This window comes from Cyclopterus lumpus, chromosome 20 (genome assembly GCF_009769545.1).
Source record: "Cyclopterus lumpus isolate fCycLum1 chromosome 20, fCycLum1.pri, whole genome shotgun sequence".
Taxonomy (NCBI): domain Eukaryota; kingdom Metazoa; phylum Chordata; class Actinopteri; order Perciformes; family Cyclopteridae; genus Cyclopterus; species Cyclopterus lumpus.
This window is the reverse complement of record NC_046985.1, coordinates 10467797-10486503: the sequence shown is the minus strand read 5'-3', so window position 1 is coordinate 10486503 and position 18707 is coordinate 10467797. Positions and strand designations below refer to the sequence as shown.

The 18707-nt window shown below is 41.8% G+C and overlaps 1 protein-coding gene across 2 annotated transcripts in view; it reads right to left on the bottom strand.

The window, feature by feature from the left end:
* Positions 1–562: 562 nt before the first annotated feature.
* Positions 563–18707, bottom strand: part of neto1l (neuropilin (NRP) and tolloid (TLL)-like 1, like) — a 59835-nt gene continuing 41690 nt past the window's right edge. The window contains exons 7-11 of one of the 2 annotated variants that reach the window (XM_034560382.1): positions 13531–13613; positions 12377–12522; positions 5484–5597; positions 2785–3403; positions 563–871 (exon numbers count right to left, since the gene is read on the bottom strand). In XM_034560382.1, coding sequence (XP_034416273.1) covers positions 784–871; positions 2785–3403; positions 5484–5597; positions 12377–12522; positions 13531–13613 — 1050 coding nt within the window. In that variant the 3' untranslated portion in view covers positions 563–783. Of the gene's footprint in view, positions 872–1832; positions 1894–2784; positions 3404–5483; positions 5598–12376; positions 12523–13530; positions 13614–18707 lie in introns of those variants that run through there. The other variant, XM_034560383.1, reaches the window with a different exon arrangement.

Genomic DNA, 18707 nt, shown 5'->3' with positions numbered 1-18707 from the left:
CAAACAGACATAAAGAACATGTTTTTTTGCCGAAATGAAATTTCTTTGTCAAAACAAAAATGACTGTCAACATATTTAAAAAGGAACATTTTAAAGTGTGAAGAATGAAAATGGTAAAATTAATTTGCGCAATTATCTTGACCCAATTATTTGGATTAGCAACAGCATGCAGTGCAATTAATTAATTTTGAAGATGCTTTTTTCTTCACTGCTCTTTATGTCCTACGTGGTTTATTAGTAGATGGGGCTTTTCATATATTAATGTTAGTAAGTTAATGTTTGATGGATACAAAAGACGCATGCACATGCCACAAATCTCGGCCTTGAACTGTTATCCAAATTATACTGCTTCAGGTTATTCCAACAGCTTTACATGTATTAAGGTTAGTAATTAATTAAAACTTTCACTAATAAAATAAATCTTCCTAGTTTGAAAAACTGTAAGCATCTATAGTTTGCTATAAAAATCATAGTATGTGTGTAATTCATTTAAAAAATACATGCTTAGAAATAAACATGAGATGTTGGATTACATTAGTTATCAGTGAGGAATCGATGACAATGACAGATATGTTTCTGACTAACATCCCAAATTTAAAGTTTAATAATGAATAATCGGTAATCATGATCATTCTAAAGATCCATCTTTTTCCATAGACATACAATCTGGGTAGACTACAGTACGTACAGAGCTAATGCGCTTCACAGCATTTCATCTAGTCCTTTGTGTTCATGATTACATATTCAATATCCTTTCGTCAAAGTGTCCCTTCATCATCATCATCATGCTGGTGTAAATCTCCGCTCCGCTTTTTCATATGAGAGTGACGCCCGTTCGTACTGATCCAGGATTGCACTATTCTCTAGAAGTCTAAATGATGGAGACAATGCAACATAATGTAGAACATAAGCACACACACACACACACACACAACAGCACACTTTACACATAGAAAAAAGACAAAACAATAGGTAGCACTTCATGTGACTGCTCCATTTTATGCAAGCATAAAGCTGCAAGCATGAACGTCTATAACTCTGCATTGAAATGACAGTTTCTGTAATTAACTCATCGGTTATTTACATCTCAATTTTATTCAGCAAAAATGTTCGTATTACTATATCGTATTATGCTTTTTGCAACCTCATGAAAGCACAGCCATGGAGCATACACATGAACTGTTACACACAGGCATAAATACTATGCTTCACAATTAAGCAAACAAAATCAAATGCTGCAAGTGACACAAAGCATGCATAACTACAGAGGAATTCAGTATAAATGTGTGATCAGTAAAGATTTGTAAATTACAAAGGGATTATGTCCTGTCTTTAGTGTGTGCATAAATCATGAATAGTTTCATGAAAACGTGGGATTGTGTCTGCTTTCCAATGTGTGCTTTTATGCGGACAAGTGATCACATGAGTGATATGAAGTATTTACTGTGGGCCTACTGGGAGAAAAGTGCAGAGGTTAGACATATTATTTGATAACATTTTCAACTGAAGATGATTGAAAAAGTCCATGCTGATGAATGTCCACTGAGTGACACAATGTATGTCCTCGGAGGGACATACAGTTAACTTAAGCATCACAAATACTTCAAACAAACTCAGTTGGAGGGCAAGATGGCTGCAAGCAAGAAAACCATCTTGGTGAAAATGAACAAATAAAAAAAACATTAAAAAAAAAAAGTATAAACCCGGGCAAAAAATCACAGAAAAGGAAAACTAACTTACATGAAAGTATATACTAACTGGGCAAATGGTAACTACACAAAAACAGAGATATTTTGATTGTTGGATAGAGTTGCTTACCTTGAAATTTTCTCTTAGACCCTAGTTGTGTTGTACTCTGATTCATGTTTGCTCAAAGAGCCAATGAGGCAGAACCTGAAATGTCATGGCTCTTTCATTTAATATCAAATTCCTTTTGCATAGAGAGGTCAGAATGCATAATGTGCTACATAACAGCAAACAACGTCATTAGTGCCTTGCTAGTCACTGGCAGCCTCGCATGCAGACTTGTAGAAAATAAATAAACAGTGAAGACCACTTTGGAAAGAGCACATAGAATGCAGGACCGTATTTTCTCCAAAACTGTACTCTGATACCTCCACATAGTGTTTTTGTAAACATATACAGTTACTTTTCAAGCAGTCATGGTGCATGTACACAATAAAATATATGAACAATCTTGTTCATGCCAATATGCTAAGCTTTATATATATATAATATAGGGAATATAATTTCAGTATCACAATTAGGAATATAAATGCATATTTTATAATAATTTGCATTCATGTCAGTGAAGTTATTCATCTTTACGAGGCACAGATTCAAGCCCTTGTGTTAACAGTCACAACTGGACTGATTGCAGAATTAGTCTCTTCTAAATTTAGGCCTGTATTTGCTTAAAGAGCTGTAACAAACCTCAAAATACAGTAGAGTGGAATAGTTGAATCACTGTTTGATCAAAAACTATCAGGGGTCGCTCGACATGTAAGGGTGGGCATTTACATTTGACATTATAATTTAGCCCTTTTGTGAAAAAAAAACTTTGTAATGATAGAAAGGGGAGAAAGAACAAGGATCAATGCAAAACAAGATGCTTATCGTAATATAAAACAATAATAATAATGAGAGGAAGAGGAAGAACAAAGCTAAAATAAGAGGAAAACATACATGTATGTAGGCCTAAGTATCCCACACACATGTCAAACATCCCCATAGTTAACTCTACGGTTGCTGCTCTATCCTCATCAGAAATCTATGGATACTGACCGCTGTACTGCCTTTTCGTGGCGTGAAAGCCGGTGGCTGGTGGTGGGAACTTCTTCCAGGTCGTCGTCCAGGTCGCATCCATTGTCCGCGGCCTCTTGCGAGTAGCTGTGCTTCATGACCAAGATGCTCCTGCGATTTCCAGAGGACGGCAGCAAGGGCCGCACTGCCATGGGCGGCTGTGGGAGGTCCGTGAGCAGAGTGGCGGCCGCCGCGTCTCGAGCACTCAGGTTCCCGCGACTTCCGCGTCCACTGAGTGACAGCTGGGATATGTGGGCGGAGCCAGGGTTGGAGAAGGAGCCACAGTGGTGATCGTGGACGCAGCGGGAGGAGGCACGGCGGAGGGCGTGGTAGTTCTCAAAGTCCTCTGCCAGGTCGACTAAGTCTGCCGAGGCCGCTGCAGCGCTCCGTAAAGTACACAGCTCATAGTGGGGCGGCTCAAAGACCTCCTGGAACATGGTGGGGTCAAAGTCCTCGCGCCGAAGGATGTACTTTTTACGTGGCTGCTTGATCTGGACGATGACAGAGATGATGAGGAGGATGAGGACGATGCAGCAAGTGACGCCAATGATGGTCCCGTTTGTGTTGTTCAGGTTGTCCAAGATGTTGGCTTTCCTCTTCTCTAAACATTGGTAAACAAAAAGAAAGACATCACAACAGAAAGGGAACTTTAATGAGAATAACTGAGATACTCTGTATATAAAGAGTTTGTATATAAAAAGTTTGGATGAGCATGTGCACACACACACATGCACAGAGTCAAATCCCCCCCCCAAAATATATAGGCCAATATCACAAATCACATCAAGTTGCCTCAGGGGGCTTTTTAATGCAGTAAAAACACCCTCTGTTGTTGGACGCTCTACGTGTGAAAGGGAAAACTGGCACAACCTCACCATTTCTCAAGCAAATTCACCTCCTTTGGCCATCACTCGTTTCCGTCACTCAAGTCACTTCTAGCGACTGGAATGGTTTGCACTTCTTCATGACATGTTCCTCGTTTAATTAATAACTCATCACAAGCAATAGTTTCTGATCACTGACCATGCTTTTGTAATTACTTCTCTGGAACACACACATCTCACATTGTGATGTTTTATTTTGTCTAATGTTTGTTTATTGCACTGGTTGCATTTAGGTTTTAATGTCTTTTATCGACTCGCCTTCTGTCGCTGCCTGAGGCAGTCATTCTAAATGAGAATTGATTCTTAATTGACTAATCTGATTATATAACGATAAGTCAATAAAAAACCTAATAACGGGGAAAACAACGGAAGAAACTGTGAGCATGTCAGGGCGGGGCCGACAGACAGATAGGCATGTTTAATTATTAGCATGCTCGTTATGAAGTGGAGGCTAGTGGTTGTAAAATGTACGCATAGCAATTCACATTTTGTTCGTCAAAGCTATTTTATTGTAATCAAGATTTTATATAATAAGCAGGTGCTGCCCCTCAAACCCTAAGGTAAAGTGCTGGGGCAATATTGAAAGTGAAGACAAGCTTGGCGCTCTTTATGCAATATCTAGTGTGAAAACTATTTCCTCTCTTTTATATGTTATTTCTCTTGTATTTTTCATCTGGATGTGCATGCTTCTATTAATTATTATTTGTCTTTCAATTGAAATATGCTGTTTCAAAACACTAAGCATGAAGGAATAGCAACAGTAGTTATGTGGGGCTTAGAAAATGGTCATAAAGATTTCCTTAGCTCAAAGAAGGAGATACCATAGCTCACGTGAAAATACATCTCTAACAAATGGACCTCATCATGTAAGAGATTAAGGCCATGACTGCCATTAGATATCACTAATATGGTCAAATAACCCACAAAGACTGACTAACAGTGTGTGGAGTGGTCTGGCGTAGCACAGGACACTTCAATGGCAGCAAATGGTTACATGCAGAATGTAAAGGAGAAAAGAATACAACTTGACATGTTACCACTAATGAGGACAAATGTGGGCACTGCAGTACCACTGTGTGTTACGACTAATGCGGAGAGAAGGTGGAAGACAGAGTAACAGGCTGAGAAACATGGACTCTTCATGCTGAGTTCTGCACAATTTCAAACTAACTGTAGGGTGGAACGGTATCTCAGTCTGAATGAGGAATAGGCAGTGTCGGATTTAATTAATTGAGGCAATTTGTCATTTGCCATGCTTAAGAGAGAGTTACAGCACCATAGCATCTCGGTGTGCAGCTTTTTTAGGTTGTAGATTCCCAGGTGGGAGAGTGAATACGTCCATTGTATATGTGTGAAGCAAAAACTAACTAGAAACCAACTTAAATGCAAGTGAAGCACAACAGTGAAACGACCGTCACATATAAAGTGTATCTATTGACCTGTGAGTTTCAAAGCTAGAGGGCACAGGGGAGCTACAGTAAAGATCTCATCTAATGTTCTTGGAAGATTAATTAATTGTCAGTGTTACGCAGCTGCAGTAGGAAAACCTCAGTTTGAGGTGCAGATAAATTATGGAGCTGCCTGTGGCGAGACACTGGGGATCAATGTATAGATCCGGTGGATTTCAAATTCAGAGTGCATTAGGGATCAAACTGCAGAGGAAATTAGGGAAATTGACAGAACAAGTCAGAGAATACGTAGGACCTTGCAGAAGGTCCTGCGTATGGTTCAAAGCCGCGGTTTCCCCGTTGCTCTCCGTGGTGCTGAAACACTCAAACAGATCTTAGTGTATCTCACCTTTACATTGGTTCTCATCCCAGGGGTAGACACAGTTCTGCATGCCATTACACACCAGCGTGTTGTTTATGCACATGTTGCTGTGACAGAAGAAGGCATCTGCATCACATGGAGCTGGATGGGACAAACAAATTGAACCAACAGTTACAGAATCATACTGTATATATATATATATATATATATATATATATATATATATATATACACAGTTGAGTGAAAAGTTCTACTTTTTAGAGATGTTCTGCTCATTAACAACAGCAGATGTGTAGGACACTTTAGATATGCTGCAGCACAAATCAGTATTTACAGCTGAAGAGAGGTCCCTGCATGCCAGATTTTGAGGAAATAAATTTGGATGGGCTTTACTCAAATGAGACCTGTTTCCCCCCGAACCCATCTGTTCTTCATGAATTTTCATCCTCATCCTCCTCTTCAAACATTTGCAGAGACAACTTGTTGATATGCATTTCTTAAAATGAGCATACTGTGTGTGTGTGTGTGGTGACCGGAAAAATAGCCTTGGCATTTAACAATCTGCACACAGAACAAGCCCCCAAACTAATTTGTTCTGTTCACGCAAGACGTTGTCTATTCCTCCTCGCTGCACAGCCCACGTCAACACATATTTAAAGCAACACAAGGACGTCCTCAGACACATGATCTATCATGGCACCTGGCCCTGAGATTCAGAGCTGCCATCACGTCTCAAGAGGTAGAGCCACCCATCAGCAAGGCATGATCGTAAAATCAGTGTAATGCGGTCATTAACAGCCACGGCAAGCTAACAACATGCTAATAGTTTGTCCTCTTTAATCTAGATTGCCATTTTACTATTACCTGTGAGATAATTGTAGTGCTCTCTCTCTCTCTCTCTCTCTCTCTCTCTGTCTCTCTGTCTCTCTCTCTGTCTCCCCTCAAACACAACCCTGGCGCTGGGTACTAAAGCAGCTTGCCAGTGTAATGGCAGAGCTGGGGACTATTTGACAGTGTTACCACAGTAATGTATGGCTGTTTTCATCCCAGCACTCACCCAAGTGAATAATAACATACCACACTAGAGTAACTTATCTCTATATCTCTCTGAATCCCATCCTGACTGGGCCTTTGTCATGATACTCCTCTTCTCATTTTCTCCCCCTACCTCTGATCCCCTCTTTCCCATCGTTTTCTTTTTCTTTCATGCAATATATACCAAAGATGTACAACGAAAAAGTTGGTTAATAACCAGCAGAGGGAGCCCACTCCTTCTTCTTTTGCCTCCTGTCTCCTCCACACACCACAGGATAAGAAAAGACAATCTCCTACCAAATTAATTTCAACATATTTTGTAATAAAAATGCCTATTTGCTTATTTACACAGAAACATCCCAGGTCGCCACTGGAAGCATGAATTAACTCCTAAATGAGTAGCTGATAAAATAAATTCTGTGTCTCTGCAGAGGTGGGCTCTGAGAGTGGAGAGGTTTCTATAATGAAGCGCCAGAAGCAACACATGGTTATCATGACTGATTCTAATCAAATAAGCATTATGGAGCTGGGTTCTTGTTCTATTCAAGTGTAATTAGGCTATTTCTAGGAGGATATCTAGGATATCTCTTTGTTTTGTCTGATGTTGTCAATGTTGCTTTCCTTTTGCAATAATTATCTTTTTTCTGCACTTACGTCTGCAGTGACATCATCTCTCATTTGCTCTAATTTGGGACAATACTGTCAGTTACTGGTTATGTGCTACTGATCCTTGTTTTTAACCCATCATGTTGATAATATATTTATATGTTCCTGACTTAATTAATTACCATATGCTAATAATTACCATTGTTACCACCAAAAAGGCAGACTAAATGCATACCTGCAGATATTTCAAAAGTCCTTTCTCTTTACATTTGATACTGAGCAAATACGGTTAATTTAGTCAGCTGATTATGTAGATTGCATTTACTATTTTTGTTATCGTGGAACTAAATCCAAGTTCAAGGAATTTCTGTAAACCCTGGATTTTCCAAGAAGCCATCACTCTCCATCCATCCCCGCTTCTTATCCTACTGTCTAATCTAATCTAATTCCCACACTACTCTTTATAATCCCAAAGTAACCAAGATAGCAAGTGCGTGGAGATGATATAATCATCAAGGATCTGTATGTTAACAGACATTAGCATACTCTTTCACGCATTCAGAAAAGAAGCTTTGCAAGAAACGAGAAGTGATGTGTGTAGTGAAACCAGAGCAAATTTCCATCTGCAGCCCCAGAGACGGGCATCTGTTGATGAGGCGTAACAATGCTGACAGATGAGATGTCACATGAGCACATTCATCACCTAAGACATAATTGTTTCTTGGGTGAAGATAGGCTTCACTTTCTTATGACATTGGTAATCTTACACTGTAGTTCTGCATAGCAGGTGTGTGTGTGGGTTTGGGAATGTTGGGAATGTTACTGGGAGTTAGCTGCTGTGAGCGGTTCACTTCTGTCGTACACGGTGCTCATTGTACCTCACCTTACATTGTCCCATCTGTCAACTGCACTTGCCTGCTCTCCATCTTTTCTCAGTAATGATTAAAAAAAAAAAAAAAAAGTTTTCACATATTAATGAAACTTTTCTCTGAACAATGTCTGCACTGCATATTCTTTTGTATTATCCTAAAATTGTGTCTTTTTCAAGTTTTCCAAAATTGCTCTGGTGCAAGTGAATTAACTGGTATGCTGAACAGATGGGGGTTTGTTTAAGGTGGATTTTCTTATAAAAGCCTAATCAAGCAAATGTCAGGTGGCATCTTGTTCACTCCGACGAGTCATTAAAATATTGTCCTCGCCTTTCAGTTTCTCAGAGAGCTGTAATGTAGAATGATAATCCAATTATTATATGTCTACTGCTTGTGCCTCAATGTGATGACTGCAGCCTTATAAAACATGCTCTTGTTTTACATTATGAAATCAACAAGGGGAAAAAAAGTGCATACAGGTTAAAAAAATCTTCCAAAACCATGTACATATAATTTATGCCACTATTTCCAACGTACTATGGTACATTTTACTGTTTCAAAAAGAAAGTTAACTTTCAAGTTCAGACAGCATCACCTCTCTGGTACACATGTTCATTTACTGTTGACAGGGTTGCTGCAGTGCTGCTGAGCTGTGGTGGATGCAGCTCTATAGGCTGAGGTCTGGCTGGGGATCGCCTGAGTGACTTAAGCAGAAGCGTTACCCTGGCAACAGCACATCCTGGCTCTGCTTGGTGGAAAGGCCTTACAAAAGGGGACACTGACTTCACAACACAAACAACTAGCACTAATGCTGTTCCCTTATTCTGTAGAAGCAAGACACTAAATTAATCGCATTACTACAATATAAACATACAACTAATATAGACATGTTGTAGATATGTGAGGAGTGACAACGGACTGTCTTGCAGGGTCTGAGAATTCGTTAAGTCTGTGGGTCTAGTTTCATTCAATAAATCCTATCGACCATGAGGTAGGATGAAAGAGCTAATTCATTTAAACTTTAAATAATCACTGGCTTTCGAATAAATGCCTTAATCCATGCTGCATTATTTTCAATAGCCATAATCTTAATATGACACACTGAGGCAACAATACAGCAATCTGAAAGGAAGCATTGATTCCTTTTGCCATCATGAAAATGAAAGAGCCTCATTTAATTGATTTAATATATTTCTTGTATTTGAACCATCCATCCATTATCACCCGCTTATCCGGGGTCGGGTCGCGGTGGCAGCAGGTTCAGCAGGCCGACCCAGGCCTCCCTCTCACCCGCAACACTTTCCAGCTCATTCTGGGGGATCCCGAGGCGTTCCAAGGCCAGCCAGGAGTTATAATCCCTCCAGCGTGTCCTCAGTCTTCCCCGGGGCCTCCTACCAGTTGGACGTGCCCGGAAAACCTCTAATGGGAGGCGTCCAGGAGGCATCCTGACTAGATGCCCGAACCACCTCAGCTGAATCCTTTCGACACGAAGGAGCAGCGACTCGACTCCAAGCTCCCCCCTGATGTCCGAGCTCCTTACCCTATCTCTAAGGCTGAGCCCGGCCACCCTACGGAGGAAGCTCATTTCGGCCGCTTGTATCCGAGATCTCGTTCTTTCGGTCACGACCCAGAGTTCGTGACCATAGGTGAGGGTTGGAACGTAGACCGACCAGTAAATGGAGAGCTTTGCCTTCCGGCTCAGCTCCCTCTTCACCAAGACGGACAGGCTGAACAGTGTGATACCATGATAGTTCGAGCACACTCTCCGGTCCCCCTTCTTGAAGATGGGAACCACCACCCCGGTCTGCCAGTCCATGGGCACTGTTCCCGACCCCCATGCAACACTGAAAAGGCGTGTCAACCATGACAGCCCAACAATGTCCAGCGCTTTCAGCATCGGGCGGATCTCATCCACCCCTGGCGCCTTGCCACCAAGGAGCTTTTTGACTACCATAGCGACCTCTGCCAGGGATATGGGTGAATCCACCCCAAAGTCTTCTGGCACTGCCCCCTCTCCGGGGGACATGTTGGCCGGGTTTAGGAGTTCCTAAAAGTGCTCTTTCCACCGCCCGACGATGTCCCCAGTCCGGGTCAGCAGTCCCCCCCCCCCTGCTGAGAACAGCCTGGGGTAGACCCTGCTTTCCCTTCCTGAGCCGTCGAATGGTTTGCCAGAACTTCCTTGAGGCCAACCGAAAGTCCTTCTCCATGGCCTCCCCGAACTCCTCCCATGCCCGAGTTTTAGCCTCCGCGACCATCGCCTCTGCAGCCCTTCTGGCCCGCCGGTACCCGTCAGCTGCTTCAGGAGACCCCTGGGCCAGCCAGACCCGAAAGGCCTCCTTCTTCAGTTTGACGGCTTCCCTCACCCCCGGTGTCCACCACCGGGTTCTCGGGTTGCCGCCACGACAGGCACCGATGACCTTCCGGCCACAGCCCAGAGCAGCCGCGTCCACAATAGAGGCTTTGAACAAGGTCCACTCGGATTCCATGTCCTCAGCCTCCCTCGGGATTTGTGAGAAGTTCTTCCGGAGGTGGGAGTTGAAGACCTCCCGGACAGGATCCTCTGCCAGACGTTCCCAGTTCACCCTCACTACACGTTTGGGCTTGCCAAGTCTTTCTAGCCGAGTCCCCCGCCATCTGATCCAACTCACCACCAGGTGGTGATCAGTTGACAGCTCTGCTCCTCTCTTCACCCGAGTGTCCAAGACATACGGCCGCAGATCAGATGATACGATTACAAAGTCGATCATTGATCTCCGGCCTAAGGTGTTCTGGTACCAGGTACACTTATGAGCCACCTTATGTTCGAACATGGTGTTCGTTATGGACAAACTGTGGCTAGCACAGAAGTCCAACAACAAAACACCATTCGGGTTCAGATCGGGCAAGCCGTTCCTCCCAATCACGCCCCGCCAGGTTTCTCTGTCATTTCCCACGTGAGCGTTGAAGTCTCCCAGGAGAACTATGGAGTCGGCAGGCGGCGCCCTTTCTAGGACCCCTCCCACCGACTCCAAGAAGGCCGGATTCTCCGAAATGCTGTTCGGTGCAACTCCAGAAAAGGACAAAGTCCAACCCTTCTCCAGGAGCTTAGTTCCAGAGCCCATGCTGTGCGTGGAGGTGAGCCCAACTATATCTAGCTGGTACCGCTCCACCTCCTGCACCAGCTCCGGCTCTTTCCCCGCTAGTGAGGTGAGGTTCCACGTCCCTAGAGCTAGTCTATGCCGCCAGCGATCGGCCCGCCCAGGTCTCCCGCCTGGCCCGCCGCCCGGTCTACATAGCACCCGACCCCGATAATTCTCCCTGCGGGTGGTGGGTCCACAGGGTGACTGCTGCTCCATGATGTTTTTTCGGGCTGAGCCCGACCGGGTCCCAGGGGCGAAAGCCCGGCCACCAGACGCTCGCCGACGAGCTCCCCTCCTGGGTCTGGCTCCGGGAGGGTGCCCCGGTTTCCCTTGTCCGGGCAAGGTAGCTTCAGTCCGTGGGCTGCTTATCATCAGGGTTTATTGAACCGCTCTTAGTCTGGGCTCTCCCCCGAGACCTGTTTGCCTTGGGAGACCCTACCAGGGGCTGATGCCCCGGACAACATAGCTCCCAGGATCACTGAGCCACTCAAACTCCTCCACCACGTTAAGGTGGCGATTCATAGGATCGGTATTTGAACCAAAAAATATAAAAAATTATTATATTAAAACATTGTATCCAGTTTTTGAGAGATACCTCTTCAATTTCTAAAAATGAAAAGATGCTTAGTAGTGCAGTGTGTGTGTGTGTGTGTGTGTGCGGCAGTAAAAGGCGCTGAATGACATTGACATACTGTATACTCACAAGCCGGAGACCCTCTTCATTCACCTCACTGGTACACAAAATGCCCTCTGCAACCCCTGTCAAACTACAAGCCCCATCAATGAGGAGTCACTGAATGAGAAAGAGGAAGGATGTGTGTGCTTTGTTGGCTCAAAGCAAATGGGTAGCACATTATGTTGCTCACCCAGATAGTCCTTTGTCTCAGTCTCTTTCTATCTGTGTCTGTATATTAAGAACGTTGCTGCAGCACTGAGCTAAAATCCACCAATACTATCATATTCGCAATAACCCACAGGCAATATTCCCTATAATGGAAATCACATTCCATGGTTTCCTGCTTGCTGCTTTATAAATGGTCATAAAAATAGATGGAAACCTCTGACAGCACCTTTTCGATTAAGAGCATCCAATAGAAGTTGCCATAAACATGGGCCTCCATCTTCCTTTAATATCTACCACTAAACAGACCTGTTTTATTTTGGTGTCAATGTCGCTGCCATGGAGTAGCAGTCTGATTAATAAAGCAAATCAGTTTCCCACAGTAGGATAGTGACGTTGCAGTCAGCATCTTTACGATAAACAGCATGCGTGTGAGTGTAGAAATCTTACGCTCTTGGTAGGTCGTGAAAAGGATGCGGAAACGGCTTTTGCGGCTGGCTTCGTCCGCCCACATGCGGACGACGCCCATCGTAGAAACCAGCATGATGTCGTTGGCCACCGTGGAGCAGTACTTGCTCTTCAGGTCTTCCACCGAACTGAGACGAGATAACACATCTGCAGCTTATTATCAAGTAACATGGACATTCACTCTGAATCTAGATGTGAAACTTGATTATCTCCATCAGCTGTGGTTGCTCCTGTTATTTTAGGGCCCAAAATCATGTGATCACAACTTTATATTCAGGTAATCTCAAGATAAGAAATTAGATTATTGAGGAGCTCATATTTGTTTAAAGCGTATTGCAGTTAATGATTTCAATTAATTCCTTATCTCAAGATGTTGAAGATATATTTCTTTGATCAGGATTTAAATATCTCATCATCTTGAGATAAAAATAAGTTACGGCTTTACAAGTGAAGCGGGGAATAGTTTGATACTTAATTTATTAATGTTCAATTGCTACTGCCAGCAGATTGCCTAGCTTAGTTTAGCATGAACACTAAAACTGGAGGGAACAGCTAGCCTGGCTCTGTTCACGGGAAACACAATACACCTTTCAGCACCTTTAAATCTTGTTTGTGAAAAAACAACAAGTTGTGGTTTTATGGGGGATATGTGCTTGGCTATTTCTTGGCTGGGTGCAGTGACTTCCTGGAGTTTTATACTGGTTACAACTCTCCACAAGAGAGCAAACAAGTGTATTTCTGAATGTTATTGACTATTCCTTAAACGATAACTGACAAACATTTGTCTTGAATATAAATGCATGATAAGCTTTATCTCCTTGTATCAGAAATTGACTTTTGGAAAGTAATTAATCTTATTTAAGTCTTAAATTCTCAGTGTGCTACCCATTAAGCAATGAGAGGTTAACTTGACACGGTAAAGGAACTGTATCTTGTCAAAAACATGAATTTCTTGTTGTGACATATTTAAATATTAAAGTCTTCAAAAGAAAAAGCACAATGGTAAGTTGTTATCCAAAAGATAAGGAGATGATTAAGTCATGATCACAAGATAAAGGGCCTAAAATGAATGAGTATCCACAGCCACTTTGAGCCTCTGTATAATGTATCAAAATGAGAGGTTAACCATGTCACACCTGCCACCATCATACACGGCCACAAAGTTGCGCTTGCATTCGTTGGAATTGGCCATCTCATAGTCAAGAAAACGCAGATAGATCTGTCCAATGCAAGGAGGCAGAGAGGAGGGAACATACAAACAGAAAAGGCAGAGATCAAATGAGGACATTTAAAGAAGTGGAAAGAAAAAAAAGGTGAACAGAAAATATTTCATCTCATTCCTATTATGGCCTGTGCATCATACTCATTATCCCAGAGCCTGATTTAGAGGCTCTGTAATGAAATAAGACGGACAGACGGCAGCTTGTACAAAATCATTATGTACGCACATGAAAAGAGGACTCCTCAGTCTGTTAGCTTTAGACTCATTATTTGGGATAAAGCATTACACAAAACATACAACCTTGTTAAACTTTAAGGTGACTTTGGATATTTTGCCACAAGCTATAGATTTTTAAGAGAGAAAATGTAATTCATGTTCAGTTCATTTTAGACCCTTAGTTTAAAATTCATAGATATCAAACGCATACAGTATATAACAAAGCGTTTCAAACCATGACAGCTATATGGACTATTTTATTACCTTAATGATCACTTATGAGTGTAATATCCACCTTGGTAACCACCTTGACTCTTCACAACAGCTATTCTAGGTGAAAGTAATACTTCCTTATTGCCTCTGCATCGTCTGTCGCTCATTCATCAGGCTGAGATCGCCCAATCACAGCTACGGTTCTGGTTGGCTGCGCACAGCCCGAGCCATCATTACGGTTAATGAGTGGATCGCTCCCGAATTTTGACAGGGAAATGTGAGGCTTCAAATGCACAAAGACGAGAGCTGCAGATGGAGCAGGATAATGGACCTTGGAGTGTCAACTTGGCTTCAACAACATGACAAGTGAAATGGAGTGGAGGGAAACAAGCTCAGCAGTTCCCGCGATTCCATATTCAATAATCTTCCATCTAATCAACATTTGTCTTATTCAGCCACTCTTGAGGCTTTTGTCACAATACTAAGGACATTATTTTGGTCTTCAATGCGGTGATACTGGAATAAAATAGAGATGTGCCTTTCCTAAATTGTATGTATTAACCCCTGCGGTAAAGAAGATGGAAGATGCTCTGATGTCACTCTGGAGTGCTGTCGTGGTCTATCTAATATAGCATGGATTGTCAACACACTGCCTTTTCAATGTGATGGAAATATTGAGAGGGTGGATATCAAATTTAGTTTTGCAACAGGGTGAATCAGAAATAAATAATAATTAGTTCAGGGATCTGAGAGGAACATCACTTGACATTGTAGGAAGTTACATTAATAAAATGCAGCTACAAATATTGTTTTCAAAAATATGAAGAATTTAGGATCTGAAGAGAACCGTCAGCAATCCCTTACAGTACGAAAAAAATAAAGAAAAAGTATTGGTATGGGTCAATGATGTTTAAGAATGGCTCAATTTCATGTGGCATATTTCCATAGAAGTCTGATTTGATGTGTCATCCTTTAGGTTAAAGTCAAGGTTAAGGTTCATGAGGCCAGTAATTGGTAAAAAAAGTACCTATAAGCAAGTTAATTAGGTCGCTTGGCCCAATCATTCTATTGTCAGCTAGTAGCAGCCAAATTAGGCATGATGTCTTCCACCCATAGCACAAATAATGCAGATAATGCAATAGTCTGTAACTAATAAAAGCTAATCCCATTACTTCAACAAAAAATTATTAAAAAACAGTCTTCATGTCCAAGACTAAGTCAATAGCACTTCCATAATTAAGGCTCAAGGAATACATATTTAAATGTATACATTTTGTGTTTTTTGCATTTTTTTGTTTTTCATCTGGCATTTCCCCAGGGCTTCTGTTGATCATTATGAAGATGTGAGTAAGAGGGGGTACAGTTTCTGGGTGAACTGCCATGAGGGTTTTTACAGACCTTCATTTCCCCCACAGGATGAATTGCCACTTAAAGGAACCCCTCAATTATCATCTAGTGTTATCATTTGGTTACAATTTAAATTTGTCCAATACTTTGGTTTATGGTTTAATGCAATGAATGAATGCAATAAAAACCAATCGAGCACTAAAAGTATTGCACTATAGTCCTGCTGACTGTGTGAACTTCTAAACCTGAAACGAGAACTGCAGGACTGATAGAAATGTGGATTCAGGACATGGCTGCCTTTGTAAGTGCTTGTAGTTTCAGGCTAATCTTTAAAGAAGCAAGAAACAAAAGTATTTTCAATTATTGTTATTTCCTGGAGGGGCCCAACACAGTGATAAAAGAAAAATAAGCCTTTTACACCATACTGCCACATCCACCATTTTTTCTTGTAAAAGACGACAGCCTTATGGTCTTCGATCAAGAATGTATTATTTTTATGTCATGAAATGTAAATGGTACCACAGAACGCAATCATTCCCATTTTGCTCATGTTTAAGCATGGAAAAATAATAACTGCAGTTCCTTATGTCCGTGAAGTAATATCTGGTCGACGCTTGCTAGATTTGACTGGAAAAGCCATCAGGAAAGGCGTCTTTATGTGAGGCAAACATGCACAAACCAACAAGTGCATAAACACGGTAAAAGCTACACCTCTTGTTGCTGAACTTTTCCAACTGGCAGAAGATGAAGAAAAATCTGACTGCAGATGGCATCACAAAGCCAAATGACGGCAATGGATCAGAAAGACACAATCACCAATTGGAAAGGCGAGAGATTGGCTCCAGCAGGAAAATAGGCTGCCTCCTCATTGATTCTGCAGCGCCCAATAATGACGCATAATCCATCACTGACTGGGGAAGAATATGTTCTCACTGTTGCTAAAACGCGCCTATAACAGTGTATGTGCTGTTCATTACAGTCAGAATAAATGCCCGTATTTAGGCCATTATCGTCATGAAAAGAGACAGAAGGTGTCAGACGGTGCAGGCAGGCGTGGTGGAAAAATCCAGACAGTGTAAAACAGACAGGACACAAATGACGGTGGGAAAAATGCGGTTACTGTTGTGAGTCAAAACGAGGCAACTGAAAATATTCCTCTTCTACTAATCGGCTGTCGGCTGAATTCGGAGAGCTGTCCAAACAAAATCACCAAGAAGAAGAAATGATACTAGAAAAACACCAAATGCAGTTGACGAGAGTTGTTATTTAGTATATGGATGTATGTATGTAAAGGGTGATATTTTGTTGCACAGCCACTAACTGCACGTTGTTAGGTTGTCTTTTAAGTTACTTTGGATGCTAGTAAAAGCTAATTAGTTCATTTTTTTCTTTGAAATCTGTCTATAGGATGACATTAAAACGACAAATGGTAGGTGTAAAGCAATCACATCATGGCATTAGAATTGGTGCAGTGCTGTCACTTCTGGCAACAACACGGCCATTTTTGCTTACTTGCAGGTATCACTTTCAGCCAGTCTCTCCTTTGGTCACCTTTCACGCAATCCCATCTGCCATCTCGCCACCAAACTTCCTCCCTATACATTTAGGTCTTTGATACAATGCATTATTAAGTATATCTTCCCTTTATCCCCTCCTTTCCCCTCCCTTCTCTCTGGAGCACTCCGGTACAGTCTAATTAGAGCCCCCGGTAGAGGATGTCATTATCTCTCTGCGGTTTCTGGCACACTGAGTACAGTGCAGTACTGTATCAGCATAGAAAAATGAAAGCACACAGCACATACACTGATGTGGTGGTTGGTGTCCTTTGCGTCCCCCACTGCAGTAACATGTGAGCGTATGTGTGTTTTAGAAAGAGAGTACAGTAAGTCATATATATTGTGTGCGTGAAAAGTGGACGTGGGAGCTTCAGGACTGTGTGTGACCCAAGATAGATTTGTGCTGAAAAATGTATCTGCCGCCTTGTCCATCAGTGCCAGGGACTGTCAGCCTTTGGCCCACGACTTGCCTTGTGAGACACTCCTGCAGGGCGAAATATGACACTGATTCAGACCAAGGAAATACTGCCAGGCTCCATCCCTCTGTCGCTCTTTCATGCACATACACAGCCTCAGCCATAGACTTATGATCCTCTTTGGTGCTACAGCTGCAGTGTACTGGCTGAATGATCCACTCCACTTAGAGGGACTGACGAATTAATGCTGCTTTTTTGTAACATTGTAACATGTAACCCTCCTAATACCTGTTTGGAAGTTACAGTATTGTTTGGCTGTATGGGTGCTGAAGATGAAAAGAATGTCTCTTTAGATGGAGGACGCAGTCTTACAGTTTCTGTGGCCTTCGGGCCTAAAGAAGCTGAATCCGAAGTACATTCTGAAGGGAAACAATTTAGGCTTTAGCTGGAAGTATGCGACCCGAAGAATGTTGTCAGATATGAACCGTTTTGGTGGAATCACAGTCACACCGTAGATCTCTCTCCTGTGAGTAACAGTAATATAGACACACTCTGAGAACTTTACACCACTAATAAAATCCTATAAGTTTCTGTTTACATGTACATTTTTACATTCTCATATGCTAAAATGTCTGAGATGTTAAAGGATCTCTATTCCATAATCAGAGCATTGTTATAACAGCAAACAACTATGTGCAATGTAAAGATATAGTGGAGTAATATCTGCCTCAACAGATAATTGAGTCACTCTCGCTTTGACAGAGTTGGGCCGGCCGCCATTTGAACATCCATAAATTAAAAATTTCGAAGATGTTTATTTAAATCAATGTCTGTTCAATTATTTTCTATCGCTGAATAAGGTAACACAATACAGAGAACGGAACACAGATCTCTGAGATTGTAACTTTAAGCCATTATAACATAAGATATATAAAATAATACACATGTCACTTTAACTTAAACTGTAACAATAACTTAAACTGTAACATTACATACACTTTAGAATTGCACTTTATCATACACTGTACATTTTACTCTATGTCTCGTCTGCACTTTGTTGATTGTTTATTTGTTGTCTAATGTTGTTGCTTGTTGTTTATGTCTGACGTCCTATGTTGCACCACCCACCACGCTAAGTTCCTTGTAGGTGTAAACCTACTTGGCTAATAAAAGATTTTGATTCTGATATGTTACCTCACCATGTAAAATTACAGTATTATAAATGTAACCAAGCCCCTTTAAATCCTCAAAATGCAATAATACGTTTTGTCCTTGACTGAATTGTTCTATAACAGTCTAAGTAAAAACGTGGCCTTGTCCTATTAAATCAAGCTCTGCAAATG